This window comes from Micromonas commoda, chromosome 12 (assembly GCF_000090985.2).
Source record: "Micromonas commoda chromosome 12, complete sequence".
NCBI lineage: Eukaryota > Viridiplantae > Chlorophyta > Mamiellophyceae > Mamiellales > Mamiellaceae > Micromonas > Micromonas commoda.
Window position 1 is genome coordinate 14,188 of NC_013049.1, and position 23,120 is coordinate 37,307.

General features: G+C 65.1%; 12 protein-coding genes across 12 annotated transcripts; 4 read left to right on the forward strand and 8 right to left on the reverse strand.

Moving 5' to 3' along the window:
• Positions 1 to 424: 424 nt before the first annotated feature.
• On the forward strand, positions 425 to 3,406 carry MICPUN_87130 (predicted protein; the record flags this gene model as incomplete). The annotated part of the gene is made up of 3 exons (XM_002508868.1): positions 425 to 1,087; positions 1,151 to 1,635; positions 1,675 to 3,406. 3 exons carry the CDS (start codon positions 425 to 427, stop codon positions 3,404 to 3,406), a joined length of 2,880 nt encoding a protein of 959 aa, XP_002508914.1.
• Positions 3,407 to 3,582: 176 nt separating this feature from the next.
• On the reverse strand, positions 3,583 to 4,500 carry MICPUN_63343 (predicted protein; the record flags this gene model as incomplete). Its single annotated transcript, XM_002509124.1, has 2 exons — positions 3,583 to 3,994; positions 4,082 to 4,500. 2 exons carry the CDS (start codon positions 4,498 to 4,500, stop codon positions 3,583 to 3,585), a joined length of 831 nt encoding a protein of 276 aa, XP_002509170.1.
• A 509-nt stretch (positions 4,501 to 5,009) lies between these two features.
• MICPUN_68581 (predicted protein) lies at positions 5,010 to 6,275 on the forward strand (the record flags this gene model as incomplete). Its single annotated transcript, XM_002508869.1, has 1 exon — positions 5,010 to 6,275. A coding segment is annotated over one exon (1,266 nt), but the record flags the coding sequence as incomplete, so codon positions are not given.
• Positions 6,276 to 6,479: 204 nt separating this feature from the next.
• On the reverse strand, positions 6,480 to 7,724 carry MICPUN_68035 (predicted protein; the record flags this gene model as incomplete). The annotated part of the gene is made up of 1 exon (XM_002509125.1): positions 6,480 to 7,724. A coding segment is annotated over one exon (1,245 nt), but the record flags the coding sequence as incomplete, so codon positions are not given.
• Positions 7,725 to 8,167: 443 nt separating this feature from the next.
• On the reverse strand, positions 8,168 to 10,078 carry MICPUN_63340 (predicted protein; the record flags this gene model as incomplete). The annotated part of the gene is made up of 1 exon (XM_002509126.1): positions 8,168 to 10,078. One exon carries the CDS (start codon positions 10,076 to 10,078, stop codon positions 8,168 to 8,170), a length of 1,911 nt encoding a protein of 636 aa, XP_002509172.1.
• Positions 10,079 to 10,281: 203 nt separating this feature from the next.
• On the forward strand, positions 10,282 to 10,587 carry MICPUN_63339 (predicted protein; the record flags this gene model as incomplete). Its single annotated transcript, XM_002508870.1, has 1 exon — positions 10,282 to 10,587. One exon carries the CDS (start codon positions 10,282 to 10,284, stop codon positions 10,585 to 10,587), a length of 306 nt encoding a protein of 101 aa, XP_002508916.1.
• Positions 10,588 to 10,714: 127 nt separating this feature from the next.
• Positions 10,715 to 12,914, reverse strand: MICPUN_63338 (predicted protein; the record flags this gene model as incomplete). The annotated part of the gene is made up of 2 exons (XM_002509127.1): positions 10,715 to 12,754; positions 12,858 to 12,914. 2 exons carry the CDS (start codon positions 12,912 to 12,914, stop codon positions 10,715 to 10,717), a joined length of 2,097 nt encoding a protein of 698 aa, XP_002509173.1.
• Positions 12,915 to 13,121: 207 nt separating this feature from the next.
• MICPUN_63337 (mitochondrial carrier family) lies at positions 13,122 to 14,218 on the reverse strand (the record flags this gene model as incomplete). The annotated part of the gene is made up of 3 exons (XM_002509128.1): positions 13,122 to 13,795; positions 13,917 to 13,979; positions 14,077 to 14,218. The coding sequence occupies 3 exons, from the start codon at positions 14,216 to 14,218 to the stop codon at positions 13,122 to 13,124; spliced, it is 879 nt and encodes a 292-aa protein (XP_002509174.1).
• A 393-nt stretch (positions 14,219 to 14,611) lies between these two features.
• Positions 14,612 to 16,369, reverse strand: AE_5 (anion exchanger family; the record flags this gene model as incomplete). The annotated part of the gene is made up of 2 exons (XM_002509129.1): positions 14,612 to 15,475; positions 15,557 to 16,369. The coding sequence occupies 2 exons, from the start codon at positions 16,367 to 16,369 to the stop codon at positions 14,612 to 14,614; spliced, it is 1,677 nt and encodes a 558-aa protein (XP_002509175.1).
• Positions 16,370 to 16,611: 242 nt separating this feature from the next.
• On the reverse strand, positions 16,612 to 17,387 carry MICPUN_52633 (predicted protein). The gene is made up of 2 exons (XM_002509130.1): positions 17,196 to 17,387; positions 16,612 to 16,980 (listed from the first exon to the last, which is right to left on the reverse strand). Exons 1-2 carry the CDS (start codon positions 17,359 to 17,361, stop codon positions 16,730 to 16,732), a joined length of 417 nt encoding a protein of 138 aa, XP_002509176.1. The 5' UTR covers positions 17,362 to 17,387; the 3' UTR covers positions 16,612 to 16,729.
• A 212-nt stretch (positions 17,388 to 17,599) lies between these two features.
• On the forward strand, positions 17,600 to 17,806 carry MICPUN_86820 (predicted protein; the record flags this gene model as incomplete). Its single annotated transcript, XM_002508871.1, has 1 exon — positions 17,600 to 17,806. A coding segment is annotated over one exon (207 nt), but the record flags the coding sequence as incomplete, so codon positions are not given.
• A 146-nt stretch (positions 17,807 to 17,952) lies between these two features.
• Positions 17,953 to 22,621, reverse strand: MICPUN_95643 (predicted protein; the record flags this gene model as incomplete). The annotated part of the gene is made up of 3 exons (XM_002509131.1): positions 17,953 to 18,910; positions 19,424 to 20,648; positions 21,303 to 22,621. 3 exons carry the CDS (start codon positions 22,619 to 22,621, stop codon positions 18,056 to 18,058), a joined length of 3,399 nt encoding a protein of 1,132 aa, XP_002509177.1. The 3' UTR covers positions 17,953 to 18,055.
• Positions 22,622 to 23,120: the final 499 nt, after the last annotated feature.

Sequence of the window (23,120 nt, forward strand, 5' to 3'; positions counted from 1 at the left end):
ACCCATGGTCGCGAGAGTGCCCTGGATTTCTGACGAAGGGGTGAAGTTTTGAAGGGCCCGACGGTTCGCCGACCTCCTCTGTCAGTCGCAGACGCTACCGCCGCGAGCTGTTCACCGATGCAGGGACCGGTACACGCGCACGCTCTGGCCGATGGGTCGTCGGCGTCGAGGGGCGGTCAAGAAAGGGCGCGTCAGTGGGACGACGAACCTCTTTCACCGTCTCTGGTCGGTACCTCTCAAACCCCGATCTCAGGGACTTTGCGCATAGGCCGAGCTTTTTTTGGCGGCGCGTCAACCGACCGCGTGTCCGACCGAATTTTGGCGTGCGAAAGTGGCAGCTCGAGGTTCGCGAAACGCAGAGTCGGCGGCGCGCGGCGGCGATTGGCCGACGAAGGGAGGTGTTCAAAACTTTAACGCGTTCACCATGAGCGCGCAGAGATCGTTCGTGAAGAAGACCAAGGCTGGGCGGGTCATGAAGGTGGTCCGCGAGCACTACCTCCGGGACGACATCTACGTCGGGTGCGAGCTGGCGACGGAGGAGTACAGGGGACCCGACCAGAGCACCTGGAAGCTCTCCCCGGGGGCGAGCAAGTTCATCGTCATCGACACCAACGTGGCTCTGCACCAGCTCGATCTATTAGCGCACAAGTCCATCGCCGACGTCGTGGTGCTGTCCGTGGTGCTGGAGGAGTGCCGGAACAGGAGCAAGTCGAGCTACGACAGGCTTCGCTCGATGTGCCAGGACCCGACGAAGCGCTTCTTCGTGTTCGCCAACGAGCACCACAGGGACACGTACATCAAGGCCGAGCCCGGGGAGTCCCCGAACGACCGTAACGACCGGGCGATACGCGTCGCCGCCAAGTTTTACCAGCGAGCCATACCCAGCAAGCGCATCGTGCTCCTGACCAACGACCGGGGAAACCTGCTGAGAGCCAAGGAGGAGGGCGTCGACGCGCTCAGCGTGAGACAGTTCGCCAGGGAACACGCGGCGGACGCCCCGGAGCTCATGGATCTCGTGGCGGGTAACGACATAGACGATGAGGACGTCGCTGCGGCGGCCGCGGACGACGCCCCATCCGCCAAGCGCGTCAAGACGGACGGCGCGGGGAAGACCTCCGGCGGCGGCGGCGGCGGCGGCAGGGGCGGCAAGATATTCGCCGAGCACCTCTCGGCGTCGCAGATGGCGGCCGGGATCAAGGGCGGCACTCTGCACCAGGGATCGTTGCGCACGGGTAGGTTCTCGCCGTGGGAGGGATACGTCGGCTCCGATGCGGTGGGCGGGGACATCATGATTGTCGGCAGGACCGACATGAACCGAGCCATGGACGGCGACGTGGTAGCCGTGGAGTTGCTTCCAGAGTCAGAGTGGCGCAGGCCCGGAACCAAAATCGCAAAGCCCGGAGAGGAACACAAGGATGACAAGGAGGATGACAAGGAGGATGACAAGGAGAACGAGACCGTGAGCCTGGCGCCAGCGGTGGCGGAGGATGCGGACGACGGTTCGGCGGTGAAGGCCAAACGCGAGGATGGAGTCGTTCCCACGGGCAGGGTCGTCGGCGTCGTCAAGCGCAATTGGCGCGAGAGGGGATACGCCGCGTGCATCGACCTCGGACCCGGTGCCGCGGGTGCCGCCGCGTCTAAGGCTGCGCAAGACGCCACGACCGCCGCGGCGAGGGCTTCTCGCCTTCTCGCCGTGCCCCAGGACAGGAGGCTGCCGAAGATTCGCATCCAGACGCGTCAGGCGGCCGCTTTGGTGGACCAGCGGATAGTCGTCGTCATCGACTCTTGGCCCGCGGACTCGCCTTACCCCGAGGGTCACTACGTCAAGTCTCTCGGTAAGCTGGGCGACGCCGACGCCGAGACGGCCGCGGTGCTCCTCGAGGCTGACGTCGACGATCGACCCTTCGCCCCCGCGGTTCACGCGTGCGTTCCGCCGCTGCCGTGGTCGTTTGACGAACGCACGCACCTGCAGGCGCAGCCGCACAGGGAGGACCTTCGTAACCTGAGAGTGTGTTCCGTTGATCCGCCGGGGTGCAGGGACATCGACGACGCCCTGTCTTGCCGGCCTCTGGACGATGAGGGCATGCCCGGCATGCTCGAGCTCGGCGTTCACATCGCGGACGTCACCTCGTTCCTTCACCCAGACACCGCCATGGACGACGAGGCGAAGAGACGCGGCACCACCACGTACCTCGTGCAGCGTAGGCTCGACATGCTCCCAAAGCCCCTGACCGAGGACATATGCTCGCTCCGCGGGGGCGTGGAGCGCCTCACGTTTTCGGTGTTTTTCCGATTCGACGCGAAGACGGGTCTTCCCGTGCCCGGCGTGGAGCCGAGGTTCACCAAGGCTGTCATCAAGTCAGCCGCGGCGCTGACCTACGCCGAGGCGCAGACGATGATGGACGATCCGAACGACACATCGCCGCTGGCGAACGATCTTAGACGCATAAACGCGTGCGCGAGGTCCCTTCGCAAGCGCAGGATCGACGCCGGAGCGCTCACGCTGGCGTCCCCCGAGGTGAGGTTCGAGATGGACAAGGAAACCAACCAACCGCTCGACGTGGGCATGTACGTGACCAGGGAGGCTAACCAGATGGTCGAGGAGATGATGTTGCTGGCGAACGTCGCGAGCGCGGAGCGTATACTGCGCGCGTTCCCGTCGCACGCGCTGCTCAGGCGCCACCCCACCCCCGCGCCCAGGATGTTTGACCCGCTGCTGAAGGCGTGCAGGGCGGCGGGGGTGGACGTGGACGTGAGCACGAGCAAGAAACTCGCAGACTCCCTCGACGCGGCGGTGCGCCCGGACGATCAGTACTTCAACACCCTGCTGCGCATCGTCGCCACGCGGTGCATGTCGCAGGCTGTGTACTGCGTCAGCGGCGCGCACAGCGTGAACGACAGGGTCCACTACGGCCTCGCCGCGCCCCTCTACACCCACTTCACGTCGCCCATTCGTCGATACGCGGACGTGGTGGTGCACAGGCTTTTGAACGCGGCGCTCGGGCTCGAACGCGCGCACGCGTCGCTGCAGGACAGCGAGGCGCTGAAGGCTGTGTCGGACAACATCAACGTGCGGCACAGAAACTCCCAGATGGCGGCGAGGGCGTCCGTGGAGCTTCACACGCACATCTTCTTCCGGAAAAAGGCGGCGGAGACGGAGGCGAGGGTCATTCGAGTCCGCGCCAACGGCCTGATCGTGTTCGTCCCCAAGTTTGGTATCGAGGCACCCGTGTTGTTCGATGATGAGGAAGAGGAGGGGGATAAGAAGGCTGTGTTGGACGAGGAAGCGATGACGGTTACCACGAAGGCGGGCAAGACTTGGAAGGTTTTCGACGCGTGCAAGGTTTGCATTCAGATTGAGGAGCTGGCGGCGGGCCGGTCGAGGCTCGCGATCAAGATACTGTAGTGCCGACGTTTGATATCAGTGATACATTAATATTACGAAAAACTACGATGAAGGATATGTTAAGCTATCATGACACTTATGGAGTACATCAAGTACATCAACGATGGATGACACCCCCTTTTGTGACATCCGTGGGGTCGCCTTTCTCCGGAACCTCGCCTCACGCGTCAGACGCACTAACCGAAGAATGGTGCACCGCAAGTGCACGTCTTTCTATTTCCCATGCAGACCCCCTCCCAAGATGGATTCTTTTTCGCGAAGCTCGGCTCGGGGGGCGACTCCAGGAGCTTCTGCTTCACGGCGTCGAGCGCGGCTTCACCTCCGCCCTGCCCCGACTGCAGGTAGTTGAAGTAGTTGAAGAGTCGGATCGACTTGAGCGCGTCCAGCGCCGCGTTGTGTTGCTCCCCGACGTCACTGCCCAGCAGAGTCTTCACCAGGTGATCCTGGGAGAAGACGCTCCACGATTTGTACTGGGGGTTCCACACCCGCCAGACGGTAGAGTCAAACCCGCATGTGTGTGTTCCAGTTAGAAAAAATGAGAAAATGTCAAGAACAGATCGAACAAACCGAGTGCGAGTATCAACGCAGCTGTCCTCGCATCGAGCGGCGAGCAAACAAACAGAAACGGGGCGAGAGGGAGGGAGGGGGAGAGAGGGGGAGAGAGAGAAGCCCTACCACAGCCCGGCGAGATCCACCAAACTGGTGAAATCCTTTCCTTCCTCCAGCCTGAGCCACTCGACATCCTTGGCGATGTTTTGTCCCACTAGCACCGCGTGGGGCGGCAGCGCCGCGCGGACATGCTGCATCGCATCCTCGAGGGGCACGCCGTGCGCGCTCAGAACGTCTTCGGTGATGCCCGTGAGGGGCGTGAGGTACGAGTGCACCTTCTTTCCTTCCGGGGGTTTCACGTACACGTTCAGCAGGCATCGCTCGAACTGGTCGACCAACGCAATCTGTGCCACGTCCCTGGCGTTGTGCTCGTTCCCCGTAGCCACACACTCGACGTCGATGGAGAAATACGTCGCGACGTAGTTCTGCGCCTGAAACTGCTGCTGCTGCTGCTGCTGCTGCTGCTGCTTCTTGGGCGAGGGCATGGCGGTTTGCCGAAACAGTTGACAATCTTCCTCGAGTTGGTTGTCGGCGTCGACGGGCGGGGTTTGCGCTCGTGTCGGATCTTCGGACGACGCTACTTGTACCGCGTTAGATTGGGTCTTTCGCTCGACGGCGCGGGTTGAGAGTACGGGCGCTTCGTGTTCGGTCGGCGCTTCGAGCTCTGAACCAAGTCGGGCGAATAACCGGAATCACCCGCCGCCGCTCGACAACGTTTTGTCTGTTTTCGACAGATTCTCACGAGTCGGAAGGAGGGTCCGACCGAGAGGGTGACGCAGTGGTCGACGCACGGCGCCGCGTCCGGGCAGGAAGGGTAGGCATGACGGCCGCAGCGGCATTATCGGTGATGCCCTCCCGAGACGCCAAGATCTTTGTCCCGACGGTGAAGGCGAGGAGATTACCACGGCGGTCGGTCTCGCGACGCATGGGACGCATGGGCGATCTCGCCATCGAGACGCAGGGCGACGAGGTTGAGGACCCGGACGACTTTGGGGTGGAGAGAGGCGTGCCCTTCACGCGCAAGCGCGCGTTCTACAGGGTGGAGAGCGCGCAGGCGAGGGACCTGGCGATGCTCTTGGCTTCAGTCCACAGCGACGAAGCAGTCGCGGCGTCGTCCTCCAGCTTCAGGGATCGCGAGCGCATAAGCGGGGGGGTGTCGGTCCTGGACGCGATGAGCGGATGTGGGGTGCGATGCGTCAGGTACCTGCTCCAGGGCGAGGTTTCGAGCGTCCACGCCAATGACGCCGACCCAAACGTGATGGACACCCTCTCCGAAAACCTCACCAGCGCGCACGCACGCGGGGCGACCGGCGTGTCCTCCGTCACAAACGTCGACGCGCACCGACTCCTCGCCAAGTGCTACCTGGACGAGGCGCGGTACGACATCGTGGACGTGGACTCGTTCGGCAGCGAAAACCTGGTGTCGGCGACGATGAGGTGCGTCAAGCTGGGCGGATACGCGTACCTCACGTCCACGGACGCGCTGGCGCTGTGCGGCAAGAGCCCGGGCGCGCTCTCGGCAAACTACGGCGGAGCGATTGTGGCGCCGAACACGCAGGGCGTGAACGAACTCGGGCTCAGGGTGTTCGTCGGCGACGCGGTGAGGATCGGCGCGGCTATGGGGTTGAAGGTGACGCCCGTGTTCTCGTTGTTTCACCCGCACGGCCCGGTGTTTCGAGCGATGCTGAGGGTGGAGGCGCTCGCGGGAGAATGGGAACGCGGGAGCGTCGGGCACGTCGGTCGATGTCGCGAGTGCGGCGACGCGAGAGTCATCGACCCGGGCGAGCTCGGGGGCGCGTTCTGTCACCGGTGCGACGCCATTCGCGCATTCGGAAGGGACGATGATGGATCAACTGACGGCGCGATGGATCGTCGGAGCTGCTTGGAGGTGAGCGGTCCGATGTGGCTCGGGCCCCTGCACGAGCTCGCGACTGTCGAGAAACTTCGGTCAAAGGCGGCGGAGAAGGGTTGGATCGGAAGGGAGGGCGCGTCCGCGGAGGACGGCGCCAAGGTGAAGGGTCAGATGTCGTTGGAGGCGTTGCTGGGTTCCTTCGCGGCCGAGTCCGATCCGAGACTTCCTCCGTTTCACCACAGGACGGACGAGCTCGGTAGGAGCGGAAGGGGTCTGAAGAGGGGCATACCGGCGATGAAGGCGTGGGTTGAGGAGTTGAAAAGTCGAGGTTTCGCGGCGTGCAAAACGCACGTGGACAGCAGGGGGCTCAAGACGAACGCCCCGATGGAGCAGATCGTCGACGCCGCCAACGCAGTGACGCGCGCGAGGGATGCGGCGTCTAATGTTACTTAGTTGTAGTTTGGAGGAATTCCTTCGTTACGTAGAGACGTCATGAGCTCAAACCTTGACCGCACCCATCTGCTTGGTCAGCGCCCACTGCTCCAAAACATCCTTCACCTTGCTGAGGTCGTCCAGCGCCACGTCGATCTGCTTCTCCTCGTCCGGCACGTCCTCTCCCAGCCTGAGGTCCTTGATCCTCACCTTGCCAGCCTCCCACTCCGAGGGGGCGACAAACACCATGTACCTGGCCCCGACCCTGTTGGCGTAATCGAAGGTTTGCGTCACCTTCTTCTTGGGCTCGAGGAGAAGGTCCACCTGCGCGCCGCCCTCCCTGATCAAACTCGCGGTCTTCATCGCGCTCCCCTGCATGCCCTCGTTGAACGCCGCCACGACAAAGTCAACCTCCTTCGGAAGATCGGGCAGGATACCCTTGTCCTTGAGGAGCTCAACGACGACGCAGTCGCCAAACCCGAACCCGCACGCGGGCACCTCCTGCACGGCGCCGTACAGGGACAGGAGCCTGTCGTAACGCCCGCCGCCGCAGATGGCGCGCAGCTCGCCCGCGCGATCGAAGCCCTCGAACACAACGCCGGTGTAGTACGCCAGCCCGCGAACCACGGACGCGTCAAACACGAGCCAATCGCCAAAGCCGTAGTCGTTCGCGAGCTCGAAGAGCCTCTTGAGCTCGTCCACGCCGCTGCGGTCCACGCCCTCGCCGCACAGCGCCGCGAGGTCGTCGACGGACTTGCACAGGAGGCAGTCCACGAGCTTCTTCGCGGTGTCGGCGTCGAGGCCTTGGGTGTCGCGCAGCTCCTTCTGGGTCTCCTCGGGTCCGATCTTGTCGAACTTGTCCATGACGACGCACACGGGCGCGAACTGTTCGTCGGTGACGCCCATGGACTTGAGCACCGCGCCCATGACCTTGCGGGAGTTGACCTTGAGGCCGATGTCCTTGGAGGTGATGCCGATGTTTTTGAAGAAGAGCACGATGGCGGCGAGAAGCTCCACCTCGGCGTTGATGCCCTTGCACCCGATGATGTCCATGTTCCACTGGTAGTGCTCGCGCTTGCGTCCCCTCTGAGTGGTCTCGAACCTCCAGCACTGGGGGACGGAGTACCACTTGAGCGGGAGCATGAGCGACTGCGCCTTGCCCAGCACCATCCTCGCCAGCGTCGGGGTCATCTCGGGTCGGAGGGTCACCTCCACCCCCTCCTTGTCCGTGAAGGAGTACATCTGCTGGGTGATCTCCTCGCCGGCCTTGCGCTTGTACAGCTCCTGGCGCTCGAGCACCGGCGCGTCGTACTCCTCGAAGCCGCAGAGGGTACCCACGTTACGGAAGTGATCGTAGAGCCAGCGCTGGAGCCTCATCTCCTCGGGGTAGAAATCGCGGGTGCCGGACGCGGGCTCGAGGTCGACGGGAGGGTTGGGCACGACGCCGACGGTGACGGTGTTGCCGCTCTGGCCCCTGACCTGGCGCGCCTCGAGCTTGGCGGCTTTCTTGGCGGCCTCGGCAGCCTTCTTGGCCTTCTTCTCAGCCTCGCGCTTCAGCTGCTTCTCGGTCTTCTCGCCGGGAGGAGCGGCGGACGAGCCGTCGGCGGGCGCGGGGGCCTCCGCGGGCGCCGCGGCGGGAGCGGACTCGACGGGATCGACGGGGGCAGCCTCGGAAGACATGTTGCCCATGCAATTTAGGGTTTGCGGCCGATCGGCGCTGTGTGATGTGCCCCGCGCCTCCGATCGTCGTCCCGGAAAAGCGATCATCGGCGGCTGGGCGAGAAGCGACGTCCGGAGATCTGGATCGCGCTCCGGTCTGCTGGTCAACAGATGAGCTTGGTCGATAATTTTAGACAACCGTTTCTACACTACTCCGCGCCCTTGGTCTTTCGCAGCGTCTCCTCGGTCGTGCTGAGCAGCTTCGAGTAGTAGTCGACGAACGCTCCGGCATCGATGCCCGGGGGCTTGGCGTCCCGCGCGTCGCGTCCCGCGCCCACCCCGCCCGCCCTCGAACCCTTCACCGCCGACCGAATGGGACTCGCCTCGCCCCACTCCGCCGACGAGTTCACGGTTGCGTCCCAGTCGCTCGCGGCGTCGTCGTCCGCGAACACCCCAGCCGCCACGCCGGCGACGGTGGGTGGGGCGAAGTAGCTCTGGTCCGAGTCCCTCACGGACGACCGCGCGTTCGGCGGGGAACGGTACGCCCACGGCGAGTCGCGCACGTTCGGCCACTCGACGGCGGCGATTGCTCCTCCCGCGGATGCGCGAGGAGACCGGGGCGGCGTCGGCGCGGCCGCGGGGGCAATCGCGGGAGCCTCGTCGTCGTCGTTCGTCGCGGGTGCTCCTTCCGACGCGGGCCTCTTCGCCCCGTCGCCGCCGTCGTCCGCGACGTCGTCCACGTCGTCGTGTCTCCTCCTCGCCGACTCCTCCAGGATCCGAACCCGGCCCTCCAGCAGAAACGCTCGGGCGCCGTGCTCCGCGAGCCCGGCGTTTGCCGCCGCGACCCTCTGGGCGATGGCGTCGCACTCCTTCCTAGCGTCCGCCGCGGCATCCTCCGCCATGGACGCCCGTCTCTCGGCGTTGTTGGCCACGTCCACGGCGACGGCGGCGCGGCGTTCGGCGTCGGCGGCTCTCGCCTCGGCGTCGGCGACGCGAGATACCAACGCGATAAGTTCGACCCGCAACGTCTCGATCGCCGGGGCGTGGTCCACCGCGGGCGTCGTCGTTGTGGGCGCGGTGGTGCGTGGATCGTTCTCGTCCGGGAACCCGCCGCTGCGTCGCACGCTCCCGAGCCTCATCGCCGGTTCGACGTGTTCGCCGCCAGGAGAGAGGTTCGCCGTATCCCCGCGCCGGTCCGACGCCGACTCCTCCGTTGGGCCTTCCAACCTCTCATCTGCCCGGGCACTCTCGCGCGACTCCCTCACCGTGAACGAGTCTCTCTCGTCGTGCGTCGGGTCGATCGCGATGCTGCTCGCCTGGCTGCGCAGGGCGGCGGACCGCGCGAACCACGGGGGAGCGTCGCCCGACGCGGCGAGGTCGGCGAGCGGCGGCCGCGAACGGTTTGGGCTCGGGCTCGGACGAAACTCAAAGTTGCCGTCGTCGTCGTCGTCGTCGTCGTCGTCCGAGTTTTCCGCGGTCCGCGGCTCGTTATCTTCGGTGGACACGCGCAGGTTGGCCACGCCGCGCGCCAGGGTCGCCGCGTTTGCGGGCGGGTCTCGTCTGATCTGGATGGGCCTCCCCGGCGTCCTCTGCTTCCTCTCCTCCGCCCTGCCGCCGTCCGCGGTGTCCTTCACGCGCGTTTCGCGCGCGACGCGGGGTCCGCCCTCCTTGGCGACGACCGCCTTGACGTCCGCGGCGCGCGCGGCCCTGGCGTGCTCGTTGTGACGACGCTTGCACAGCTCGATGGCGTCGGCGAGCAGCAAGAGCTTGCGCTCCGCGAACCCGGGGGAGAGGAACTGGGTCGGCGTGAGCGTGGGGTTGTAGTGAAAGGACTCCCTCAGCGCCTTCCACGCGTTCTCCACGAACCGCGAGTCGCTCTTGGCCTGCAGGTCGTGCCCCTCGTCGGACAGCGATCGGGTGACGTGCCGGCTGAAGCCCAACATCGCGTAGTGCAGCGCGGGAAGCAGGGCCATGGGCGATCCTTCCCTGGCGCCGTCCTCGTCGAAGGCGACGGGGAACCGGATGCGCCGAAGCTCGCGGTCTATGCGCGCGAGGTTACCGCCGAGGTCGCCCGTGCGACCGGACCGCAGAGGGGTCTGAATCATCGTCGCCGGCGCCATGCTCTTCGCCGACGGGTCTGACGACAGCTGCGAATTTCAAACAACGACGCCTCTTTTCCGCAGCCCTCACGGTGGATGTGCGATTTTAACCGCGCGATCGCAGCTCGATTCTGATTGGCTGTGGATAAGGGGAGGGTTTTAGGGTAGACCGCTCTCTGCCCCCGTCGTCACAACGCGCGCAAGGGAGACATCGCGAGACAGACATGGAGATCGTCCCCCCCTCCTACACCGGCGACCCCAACGCGGCGCGCTGCTCGGAGAGCGCGTTCAAGTACGGGTTCTACTGCTTCAACGCCGCGGTCGCCTACGATCGCATCGGCATGAAAAATCTCATGGACTTCGGCCACGCCTTCTCGGGCGACACCCTCATCGCGATCGCGGAGGAGGTTCGCGCGCGCAGGGACGTGGCGAACGGCGTGGAGCCTAAGAGCAAGAGGGAGAGGCTGGGAGAGTACGCGTACAGGAGGTGGGCGCGCTGGAGGAAGAAGAGGATGGTGAACAAGCTCTGATGCGGCGGGGAATTCGGGGCAACGGGCGGAAGCGGACTGGAGCTCCCAGAGCGCGAGCTCGCGTTCGTGTACGTCCGGCGACTTTAAAGTTCGATGTAATCACGCGTCCGATGACACTCATCCAACACTAGTAACACAGACCCCTGGACGAGAGCCTGTACCCGCTCGCGTCCAACGCGTTTCTCCCAACAGGATCGCCCCCGACCTCCCCGCGAACCCTGCTCGCCGCCGTCGCGAACCGACTCGCCGCCTCGGCGTCGGCGACCGCGTCCACCACGCTCCCGCCGAACGCCATCGGACCCCTCTCCGGCACGACCACGTTCCCAGCCTTGTTCGTCCTCGCCGTCAGCACCCCGGCCATGACGGGCTTGAGAAAGTCGGGGTACAACGCGGTGGCGTCGTCCCTCGCGTCGGGCGGCAGCTCCGCGAGTTTGCGGTACGTCCCGCGGGGCGCCACGCACCTCATGACGGGCGCCGGCATCGCGAGGCGCTCCGCCGCGGTGGCATCGCCGCCGGGATCCGCCCTGAAGCTGCGGTGTATCTCCGGGTAGATCGTCGCGACGGAAGACGCAGCCTCGACGTGCTGCCTGAATCCGACCGTGGCGCCAGCCCGCGTGACGAGCTCGCGGTGGTGACCCACCACGTTCAGGTAGACGGGCACGCGGACGACGTGCGTGCCCAGCCTCTCGCTTGACATGGCGTCGAAGTCATCCTCCTCCTCCTCCTCCTCCTCCTCCTCCTCCTCCTCCTCCTCCTCCTCCTCCTCCTCATCTCCGTCGAGGAATTCGTCGAGTCGGTCCGATCGTTCGCCTTCGTCGAACTCCTCGTCCCGATTCTTCGTCCGCCGTCTCATCGCCGTCGCCCTCTCGCCCGCCCGCATCAGGTACACCCTCGTCGCCAGCGGCTTGGCGGTGATCACCACGCACCCGAGCCACTCGCCAGCCGTGTCCGACCCGGCCACCACATCCACGCACTTGCTCATCCCCGGCGCCAAACCGCCCTCGGTGAACCGAACCTCCGTCGCGGGACACCCGTGGCACTCGACGTGGACCGACACGCTCCCTTGCAGGTTCCTGTTCTTGACCACGATCCGAAACCTGCGAGTCTGGCCGGGGAGTAAGGTTCCGACGTCGATAGCGGTGTGCCTGAAGTGCGTCCAACGCGGCCGGTCCGCGGGTCGCGAATCCCTTCGAGTCGCGCGCTCGATCATCTCGCTCGGCACCGGCGCCCCTCCGCTCACGCGCTCGATCGCCGCCGCGTGGGGTCTTATCGTACCCACCGCGTCCACGTGCGCGTATTTATCGTACCTCGGGTACGCGTCGAGGTCCCGCGGGTTGTGTATCTGCCGACGCGCGTACACCGCGAGCCGACGCTTGAGCTCGGCGACGTCGCTCGAGTCGCACTCCAACTTTTTCAGCATCGCGTCAACCGCCCTGGCGTCGTCCAGACTCGCCCCTCGACCGCCCTCCTCGCCCCTTCCTCTCCCCGTACTTAGCGACGACCCGTCTTTCCTATCCGTCTTTCTCTCGTGCGCCCCCGCCGGTCGGTGCCACGCCAGCGTCGCCATCTGGCACACGAACGACACGAACTCGTCAAAGTCCAGCTGATTTTCGCGGTTATCGGCGGCGTCGTCGCCGTACGCGGGTCTGTCCGCGTTGGCGAACGCCATCGCCACGTCCCTCCGTCTGAGCAACCCCGGGACGATGTCAAAGTCGTGCGCCAGCTGGAACGCCTCGGCGCGGGACATGAGCGACGGTTTATCGTTCGTATCGTCCAGGTCGTAGACGTCGTCCCTGGCGGCGTAGTCGTCGAAGAGGCACCGGAGGGGTCCTTTCTTCGGCGGCGCGCTCTTGTCGCTCCAGACCGCCTTGCCCCGCCTGCCCCGTTGATCGCCCACCTGAACTCTGGCGTCGAAAAGCGCGGCGACCTCGATGGACTTCGTCGGCGGCCTCGGCGGCGCGGTGCCCGGTCCCCGCGGAGGAACGTACGGCCGAAAGTCCCGATCGACGAAGCCGTCCCGCTCAACCTCCGCGCACATCGCCTCGAAGCGCTCGTACAGGTCGGATGACGCGGTGTCCGGATGCATGTGACTATGCGTCGCACCGAGGATCGACGGTTGGACCGTCGCGCGCGCGTTCGCGGATCGAGCGTGCGCGAAGTCCACCAGCTGTGGGATGAGGGGGAAGGAATTGTGGTGAGCGGAGATTGGGCCGGGACGATTCCGAGACGCCGTCGGTGTGGGCCGGGGGCGTGGCTGCTGGATATCTCACCTGCGACACGAGAGGGTTCACCATCCGCATCGTACCCGTACCGGTATTCGTCGTCATCGTCCCGATCAGTCCCAACCACCGACGGACGCGGCGCCTGAGGCCGCGCGATTGACTTTGGCCAAATTTGGGTCTCGGTGCGGACAAAATGCGTGGCTGCGCAGTGCAGCGAGAGTGGATGCGTTACTGCACGGAAGGTTTATTTCGTTCACCCGACTGTTAACGCGACGACGCTCTCTCGTCTACCGAATCCAATCCAATCACCCCTCAGGCCTCCGCCCTGGCCGTCTTCCAGTCGATCGCCGCCTCCCTGATGTTGTTGATGATGAAGAACGCGCCGCACAGACGCGCGGTCCTCGCCAGCCCGCCGCCATAGAGCGCTCCGATCCCCCCGTCCTTGTACACCATCCCGAGCGCGGTCCGGGCGTTTGGGTACTTGACCCCGGCGATGTCTGACTGCGCGCACGTCTTGGAGGTGTCCACCGGGTGCGTCAACACCGCGGCGACGGTACCTCCGATGGACGAGCCCACGATCGAGGCGGCGAGGTCGTTGGACTTGAAGTACTCGACGTTACCGGTGAGGTAGTCCTTGGCGATTGGCGCGAGGCCGAGGTAGCCGGCGGTGTAGATGGCCTCCCTCACGACGCAGGACCAGAAGCCCCGCATCATCCCCGACGCGCCGTGCTCCTTGACGATGGCGGAGATGGTAGCGCCGGGCGAGTCCAGCCCGAGTTTCTGCTGCTGGATCACCACGAGGTCCACGGGCGAGTACAGCACCGACGAGACGGCACCCGCCGCCATGGCGACGCCGACGCGCTCGGGGTCGGTGGGATCGCGGTCGCCGCCGGTGACGACGCGCTCGATCGCGCCGTTGACCGCGACCTGCACCGCGGTGATCGGACCGAGCGGGGCCGCGGCCGCGGTGACGCCGCGGAACCATCCTGCGTTATGATTAGAGGGGTAAATAAAACGAAGGGTAGGTAAGACGAGGGGGTGGAGGACCGGCGGACCGCGCGTCGGTGGAACGACGGAGCGAGGTGGGAGAGTGGGCGGGGTGCGCACCGCCGATGGTCGTCGGGAAGGGCTTCTTGCTCTGTTGGCAAATCTTCAGCGTGATGAGGGGCACTGCGACGGGAAGGAGTCGGGCGCGTTCGGTCAGATGGAGTCGTTTGCGTGGCCAAGACTGTCGGGCGGAGATCGGGACATAGTCCAGGGAACTCACTCTGCACGGCGCACTCGAGGGTGCCTCCGAAGGCTCCAACCATGAGGTTCTCGGTGTCGCTGAGGGGCAAACGCCTCTTCCCCTCAACCACCGAGGCGGCGAAGGGGGTGAGCGGGGGGAAGTCGCGAGTGTTTGGCAGCATCGATCCAACGTTTCTGTGCGGAGCGTCTGACCTCCTCTGGGGAGTGGCTTCGGCGGTCGCTGAGGCGCCTGGAAGGGTCTCGGCCGCGAGCTTTTTGTCGAGGGAATCGACTCGCGCGGCTGGTGTCGCGTGCGGTCGGTGCGTCGAGTCTGGCGGGACTCGCGCCGGCTTGGGTGATGCCGGATAACAAAACGCGGGAGCGGCTGACGGTGCGGCTTAGTTGGACCTTAGTTGGCGCGTCGTGAGGTGCCGAAAGGTGCCGATGTCTGGACGATCGCATTTGACGAACTGATCTACAATGCATTTTTCGCTTATTTGGCATTGTATTTACGTATTTGCAGGGGTAGATTTCACCCCTCTGATAGTCGCAAAAAAGAAACAGAGCCCCCTCGTCTACTTCCTGTTCATGAGCTCCTCCACGGGCGCCTCGTGCTTCTTCTGCACGAACGCGCCCGCGCCGTCGAGGACGCCGCCGCCGGAGAACTTGTCCAACTTGTGGTCCACGTTCGGACCGTCCTCCTCGATGATCTCCTCGACGTCCTCCGCGGTGTCGAGGTGCCTCAAGCTCGCCGCGGGGAACCACTTGACGATGAGGTGCTGCCTCAGCGGGACGAGGGCCATGATGAGGAGCGGGAACGCGATGCCGTACACCCCCGCCCACGTCACCCCGTACACGGCGCCCAGGGCGGTGAGCTGGATCACGGTGAACTTCTGGGTGTCGCGCATGGGCACGAGGTCGACGTACGCGGGCTGCGACTCGCCCCGGCGCAGGGACTGGATGTCCATGACGAAGAGGGTGAGGCGGTGGATGAACTGGTTACCCGGGAAGGATTCGATGGCCATGAACACGAAGTATCCCCAGAGAACCGCGCGGGGCATGAGCTTGATGACGGGCGAGATGAAGAGGCAGATTCCCACGAGCATCGACTGGATCAGGTTCGACATCCGCTGCTCCAGCACGATGTCCGCGGCGCCGGGCTTGCTCCGGTCCTGCCCGACGCCCATGAGAGAGCGCGTGTGCATCGGCGCCTGGGGCAGCACGCCGTTCGTCGGTGGAAGACCGAGGAGGCCGAGCAGAAGGGTGTTGAGACCCTGGAGCAAAAAGTCGTAGTGGTACGCGGGGGGCTTCTCCAGGTTGAAGTCGTCAACCTGAGCGAGCTGCGCGCTGACGTTGTGGTCGAAGAAGAAGAGCACGGTGATGATCAGCGCGGGAATCAGCGCGACGGCCACCTGGCCCGCGGGCACGTCCCCCAGGTGCTTCGTCGTCTTCCAGGTGTCGGTCACCTCCTTGTCGTAGATCTGCTTGCACGCGACGCGAGTGGGCAGGTCCCAGGTCACGCCGTCGGGAGCCTCGACCGCGTAGGAGACGCAGGTGATGATGATGACGGCGACGAAGGCGCCGTAATCCGCGATGAGCGCCCTGAGCCACGGCCTGCCCACGTGCCACTTCCTGGCGCCCATCAGGAAGATGGCCAGGAGGACCAGCGCCGTGGCGAGGAACACCGACCAGATGCCGTTGACCATCCTGTACGCGACGGGCGCGTCGTGGGGCTCCTTGAACTCGTCCTTCAGCCCCTTCACCGCGGCCTGGAGGAAGAGGAGCGCGATGAGGGTTCCGAAGGTCTCGCCGGAGAAGCGGGTGAACGCGTTGATGTACTCGGACGCGTTGGCAAAGGCGAGGACGAAGTGCATGAGCGCGGTGAAGATGAGGACCCAGGTGCAAAAGGGCCTGAAGAGCTCGGGGCCCAGGTCGCTCTGCCCGTCCGCGTACTTGAACATGTAGTAATACACCAGCACGATAGGCTCGGCGACGCCAACGATCAGGAGGGGCTGACCGCCGAAGATGGACTGGAGGACGCCCGCGATCGCGGTGGCGCAGAGGATGTGCGGGATGGAGAAGAGCTCCTGAGTCTCTTCGCGGAACTGCTCGCCGAACGTGAGCGCGGGTAGCACGGACGCGAAGAAGATGTAGGTGGCGGGCGCGAAGATTTTCAGTCCAACGCCGGTACCTCGGCTCCAGTCGTCGCCGTAGAGGGGCCGACGGCGGCGGAAGTCCTTGGCGATGCCAGCGCCGAACCCGACGCAGCACTGGATCTCAGCCTCGCCGTCCGCCCCGGTCTTCCAGTCGGGTTCCACCTTGCCGTTGGGCATATCGCTGTCGCCGGCCATGGTGTGTGGTCGGAGAGTGGCTCGTGTGAAGGATGCGGAGTGCACGCGAGCGGGTCGCCAGCCACCTCGGCTCCTTCGGGAATGTTGCCAACGAACACGAGCCAGACTGACGCGAAATCGAGTGGCTCTGGTAAAATCTGTCGGCTATCGCACGGCGAGCAGTCAGGGATCGGGGTGAAATAACGGTTCGTAACGGGAAACTGTTCGGCGAACGTGTGGTTTTTCGGTTCAGCTTTCCTCTTCTCACAGCAAAAGCTTCGCTAAGTTTGGGCCTGCATTCGCTCGCCCGGCGCCACACCCACCCACCTTGAGCCTCTCATTTCCACCCGCTAGACTCGACACTTACTGCGCCTTGGCCGCGACGCGGAGGCCCCTCTGCACGGAGGAGAGCTTGGCGAGGGCGGGCACGGTGAGGTCGGGGCGAGCCGCGGCGACGGCGCCCGCGACAGCCTTGGCCTGCTGCTGGAAGATGCCCGCAACCTTGGAGGTCTTGTCGCCCACGGTGACGGCGACGGCGGTGGGGTTCTTCTTCTTGGAGTAGTCCGCGGGGTACTTGAACGCGTTCACGCCGACGGGGGTGGACGCGGCGATGCCTGCGCGGCGGTCGGGGGAGAGGAGGAGAGGTGAGTCGACGCCCGGGGAACGAACAAAAAACCCTACTGCAACAGGGTGGAACAAATCGCGAGATGTTTTTTCCCCGCGGGTTGGTTAGGGTTTTACGCTATGCGACGCGCGTCCGGTCGATCGGAGACCCCACGCGCGTCGCACAGCACCCCTTGGATACGCAATGATCGGTATGTGGACGCACCGGAATACTTGAACTTGTGCTCGGAGGTGAGGTTGGTGGGCTCCGCGGAGAAGGAGCGGAAGCACTTCTGCCTGGTCGCGGACCTGGAGCGGCGGATGAACACGTTGTTCTTCGCGACCAGCGCCCAGGTGAGGTCGGGAGAGCACTCGACGACGGACTTGACCATTGTCTCTGTTGTGTTTTCGAACGGAGTGACCGAAGCGTGCGCTTGCGGCTGCTGAAAAGGGCTGCCGACGGGCGAGGAGCCGGGTTTTATTGCTCGTCTCTCAATGCTCGACAAAAACCAGAGTGCTCGCGGCGCGCCAAAAATTCCCAGTTGACGACTGTTTTTTTGAAATGAAGCACCACGCGCCTCTCACTTCAAACCGCGCCAGGGCTCACCTCCGCGCGTCGTTGGAGGTCAAACGACGATGGACAACGTCGCCGTGTACCAGGCGAAGGAGACGCTGGACATCGCGCACGAGATCTCCAAGCTCCTGGACTGCGGCCTGGACAAGGAGAGCCTCGCCATCCTCATCGCTCTGTGCGAGAACGGGGTGAACCCCGAGGCGCTCGCGGCGGTGGTCAAGGAGCTGCGCAGGGAGGCCGCCGCGCTCCAGGCGGACGCGTGACATGATTGGTGAGCGTCGGCGGGTGAGAGCTTTCCCCATGTGGGCGAGGACGGTGCTCATCCACGGGAGCTGAGAGGCGGATCACGCGGCAAAAAATTGTACAACAGCCAAAAAAGAAAGTAGACCCAGTAGAAGACTCCGGCAGTAGGTGGTGATAACAATACGTCGTATGAAATAATCTATCAATAACATCGCCCGGACCTCGCTCAGTCCGGGCGCTCCCTCGCGTGCGCCTCGCGCGATCGTCTCCTACGCGACAACCTCCTCGGCGTCGACCTTCGTCGTGCCCATGACGAGAGCTCTCGCGTCTCGGCTGCGCTTGGACCCGTCGCCGCCGCTCTTGCACACCTCGCGGTCGAACGACCAGTCGGGGTACTTGGGCTTGGCCGGGATGACCTCGTCGCCCTTGACTTCGGTTATTTCCTTGAGCAGGTGATCGATGGCGGCGTCGAGCTGCGCGTCGTGCCCGTTGAAGGACGCGACGGGAGGGTTCTCGACGACGATGTCGGGAACCACACCCTGCTGCTCAATCATCCATCGATCGCCCGCGTAGGGACCGAAGGAGGGGATTGTGAACCCGCTGCCGTCCACGAGTGCCAGTTCGGGGTTGCTGCTGTAACCCACGGCTCCGCCCCACGACCTCATGCCGATCACCTTGCCGAGTCCCAGGCGTTGGATACCCGCGGCAAAAATCTCGGCATCCGAGCTCGTCATCTCGTCCACGAGCACGGCAACCTTACCCATGAACGCGTACTGCATGGTGGTGTCACCGGGACCCGAACGCTCGGTGTTGAACATCCACGCCACCCTGCGGAGGCGTTCGAGGATCCAGGTGTCGATGTTGCCGCCCGAGTTGCGTCGAACGTCGATGATCAAGCCAGCTTTACGGATGGCGGGGTAAAACTGCGCGGCGAAATCGTCAAACGAGTTGGAGGAACCCTCGCCCATCTGCTCCATGTCCTCGAGGTATATGTAAGAGATATCCCCGTTGGACCTGGACGTGACGTGGTTCTTCCTGGCGTTTAACGCGTCCGCCGCGCGCAGGGTGGAGCACTCCCAGTGGGACAGCGGAGTCACCACGACGTTCTGGATGCCGCCAACCTTCTTGTCCTTCTTGGGAACCTCGGTCGCGTTGCCCCCGTCGCGCTTGGGCTTGAGCGTCGGGGGAGCCTTCGGGGGAGCCTTCGCCGCCGCGATACCGGGTCCGGATGGAAGCGAGGGCTTGGGTGCACCCTTCGCAGCGGCACCGAGCGCGCCCATGCGACGAAGCTCCGTAGCCTTATGCTCCACTGAGGGGAGGCCGCGGCCGTGGTGGCCGTGCGGAGTCATCCACTGGGGCACCGACTGCTGGTGGGGGGCTCCGTAGGGGTAGCCGCCGCCCTGGCCGTAGCCGCCGCCCTGGCCGTAACCGCCGCCCTGGCCGTAACCGCCGCCCTGGCCGTAACCGCCGCCCTGGCCGTAACCGCCGCCATACGAGCCCGCGCCCGCCGCGCCGCCGCTCGCGCCGCCGCTCGAGCCGCCGCCCTGCGCCGCCTGCCCACCCGCGCCCTGCGGCCCCATGTTGAGCTGGTCCAGGATCATCTGTTCCTCGGCGTCCGGCGGGTCGCGCGGTTTGACGTCCACCTCGAGCAGCACCTGCATGCCGGATTTGCCGAGTAAGGACCTGGAGACCAGCGCGCCGGTGGCGTTGAGGGGTTCGCCGTCCACGCGGGTGATGACGTCACCCGGCCTGAGGTCGACAGCCATGGCGGAGAGGGGCGAATCGGGCGCGCCGAGGATGCCGGACGTGTCGAACACGCGAACGACTTCCAAGCCGCGGTCCGTCTTTCGTAGGTTGCCTCCGAGGCACGCGCTGGGTTCGCCCACGGGCAGCGTGACCGCCTCCGACCGGATGGAGACAAAGACGTGCAGCACGGAGAGTTCGCCAAACGCCTGCTGGAGGACGTCCCTGAGTTCGCTCTTGGTGCTGACGCGGTACACGAGCGGTCGGTACATCTCGGTGATGCCCTCCCAGTCCAGGCCGTGCATGTTGGGATCGTAGAACGCGTCCCTCATGTTGCGCATGGCGTCGTTGTACATCTGCATCCACTCGGCTCTGGGGTTGATGGTCACCGTCCACGTCTCGGGCGGCGCCCACACAACCGCGGATGCCAGGAGCTGGTCCTGCGCCACGCCCGGGGTGGCGATGGCATCGCTGGAGAAGAGCGCCAGGCCCTGCTCCACGGCGATCATCACCACGGAGTTATCGCCGCTGACGTAGACGCCGATGGGATCGGGGTAGATGGGCAGCACCGTGCCGGTGATGATGTCCATGGCCACGAGGTAGAACCCGATGCCGTCCCACATCTGCATGATGAACGTGTTACCCTGACCGATGATGTGGAGGCCAAAGTACTGCTTCTTCTCCAGGAAGGGCACCGGGACGGCGCGCTTCTCGATGTTGTTCATGGCGATCTTGGTGGCGATCTGCTTACCAACCGCGGGGTCGAAGAGCTGACCCGCGACGTTGAGCTCGTCACCCTTGAAAAACGGGCACTTGAAACCCTCGCGAAGGGGCAGGCACATGAGCTGCTGGGTGCCCAGGTAGCTCGGCTCGCCGCCGCGCGCCCCGTACGGCGAACCAGCCTCGGACTCGATCTGCTGATCGCTGAAGTAGTACAGGAAGAATCCGTCGGGGGAAAACTTGGGCTCCACCGCGTTGTACGAAGGGTGCGTCAATCGCTGCGTCTCCCCGGTTTCGACGTTCCAGACGTGCACGCACGAAAACTCAGACGCGTCCGACGCGGAAAAGGCGAGCCACTTGCCGTCGGGGGACCACGAGTAGTCGCCCGCAGCCTCGGGCCTCAGTCCGGCCATGACGGTTCGCATGGACGCCTGGCCCGACTTTTTCCTGGCGCGCTTGCCGCCGCCCGAGGGCGCGGGCGGCGGCATCGGCGTCGCGCCAACCTGCGCGCCGAACAGCGACGCGTATCCGCCATCCGGGGGCATCTCGCCGTACCTCGCGTGGTGCATATCCCTCGCACTCGCGCCGGTAGAGGCGACGCCGTCGAAACCGGAGAAGGTGAACCCGCGCCCGCCGGCGGGCGCGCTGCCGAGGTTAGCGGCGACGCGCCAGTCGCGGCGAAACTCCGACCTCGCCTCTCGACGAAGCCCCGCGCGCCGCTTGCGTCTGAGCCTGCTTCGCTCCCTCGCGGCGTCGGTGTCCGGCGGGGGTTTGGGCTTCTGGCCCTGCGCGTCGTCGCCAGCTGTGTCGTCGTCGTTGATCTCGACGTCGTCGTCGCCGCCGCCGGCTGTGTCGCCAGCCGTGTCGACGTCGTCGTCGTCGGACCCGGACGCGGGTTCGGGTTTGCGCTTGCGGTTCAGCCGGCGGCTCTGCGCGGTCTGGCCCTGGGCGCCACCCTGCATGACGCCGCCCGCGGCGCCCATGAGCTGGTTGATCATCATCTCCTGCATGGAAGCCTGCTCCTCTGCGGTGGGACCCGCGTCGGTGCGGTACTTGGCCGTGTTCACCGCGGTGGACGTGAGGTTCAGCACCGAGATCTTGCCGTAGGTGTCGTCAAACACGAGCGCGGTGCCCTCGGGGGAGACGTCCGAGTAGGACATCACGCCGCGAATCTTACCACCCTTCGTCAGTTGCGTCTCGGTCCACGGCGCGCCCTTCTTGCCCCCCTTCTGGCGCTCGAGGAGGACGTACTCGTACTCGCCCGAAGCGTCGGACATGGCGATGATCTTCATGTTGTCGCTCACGCTGTCCGACTTGACAAACTGCACGTGGCGGTAACGAACGGCGCCGTCGTGCTTGGTCACCTGTTCGATGCGGGTGCCGAGCTGCTCGAGCAGCGGGGTGAAGAAGATCTGCCCGCGGATGACCAGCGCCGCGTAGAATCCATCCTGGGACAGCGCGAGCTCCCTGAGTTCTTCGAGGGGCGCGAAGATCTTCTGCTCGGCGGCTGCCCTGAACTCGCTGGTGAGCGTGATTGAAATCTCGTGGGGAGCCTCGACGAGGATCGCACCCTCGAGCTCCTTCTCGTTACCGAGCTCGGCGGCGTCGAGTCTAAACTTGTGGAGACCACCGCCGATGCGCGCGATGCCGTCCTTTCCGTCGATGGTGATCTCCATGACGTCCATGTCGCAAGAGTTGGTCAACTGCCGCTTACCGGATCCGTCCTTGTTCATGACCCACGCGTTTGCCACGCCGCTGTGGTCGGAGATGAAGAAGATCTGATCGGGGAACTCCGGAGAGGTGACGGGCGACCACGCCCCGCGCTTGCTCCACGACTCGGGCGTGAGCAGAGTCGCCTCGTCGTCCCCGTCGCACCAGCGCCACAGCCGCGACTGCTCGCCGCCCTCGTACCGTTTGGTGGCGGAGGTTTGGCGAAGAGGGTAAAAGACGTAGCAGCCGTCCTGGTCCTGGGTGCCGCCCGACGCCCTCGCGAAGGGGAGCACGGTCATCTCGCTCGTGTCGGGGTCCACCTCCGCGAGCTGCGCGAGACCCGTCGGGGAGAAGAACGAGGTGACGACGAGAATCTTCCCCTCTCGCGTCCACCCCTCCAGCCGAACCGCCGCGCTGCCGTAGCTCACGCGCTTAGCCACCCCACCCGCGACGGGCAGGGTGAACACCTCGTACCCGTCGATGGACTCGGCGAGGAACGCGATTAAAGTCCCGTCCTCGTTCAGCTTGGGCAAGGCCTCGACCGAGTAGGAGGCGGAGATGCGAGCCGCGGCGCCGCCGCTCTTCTTCGTAAACCACACGTTCCCCTCCGACACAAACACCAGCGCGTCGCCCCGGAGGTGCGGGTACCTGAAGTACCCCATCTCCTTCTCGCCGCCCATGTCCGGGGTCGACCTGTCGAGGTGCTTGAGTAGCTCCTTGTTCTCGGCGCTGAGCTTGGCGGGGGGCGCGTGGATCTCCTCGCGGGAGTCCATCGTGGCTTCGATCATGGAGTTGATCATCTCCATCATGCCGCCGGCGCCGTACGCGTCGCCGTAAGCACCGTACGGGTCGTAGGACGCGTCGTAGGATTCGACGTCGCCAGCCTCCTTGTCGCCATTGCCGTCGCCCTTGCCCCCAGCCTTGGTGCCGCTCTTGCCGCCAGCCTTGCTCTTGCTTTTGCCGCCGCTCTTCTTCGCCTTTGCGTCGTCGTCGTCGCCGAGAACCTCGACGTCGTCGTCGCCAGCTGTGCCGCGTCCGGCGTCCGTCTCCGCGGTGGCGGGGAAGGATGGGACGCGCTTGGGACCCGGGCGGGGCAGCGCGCCCGCGCCCGGGGTCGCGGCGGCTCCCAGCTGGGAATCAACCTGACGCTCCAGCCTGTCG

What these genes read in the sequence shown, in the direction of transcription:
- MICPUN_52633 (XM_002509130.1), bottom strand. Translation starts at nt 17,361, where the DNA reads ATGGTCAAGTCCGTCGTCGAGTGCTCTCCCGACCTCACCTGGGCGCTG. An exon ending in GCACAAGTTCAAGTATTCCG is followed by an intron (nt 16,981 to 17,195) that starts GTGCGTCCACAT and finishes ACCGCCGCGCAG; the next exon opens with GCATCGCCGCGTCCACCCCC.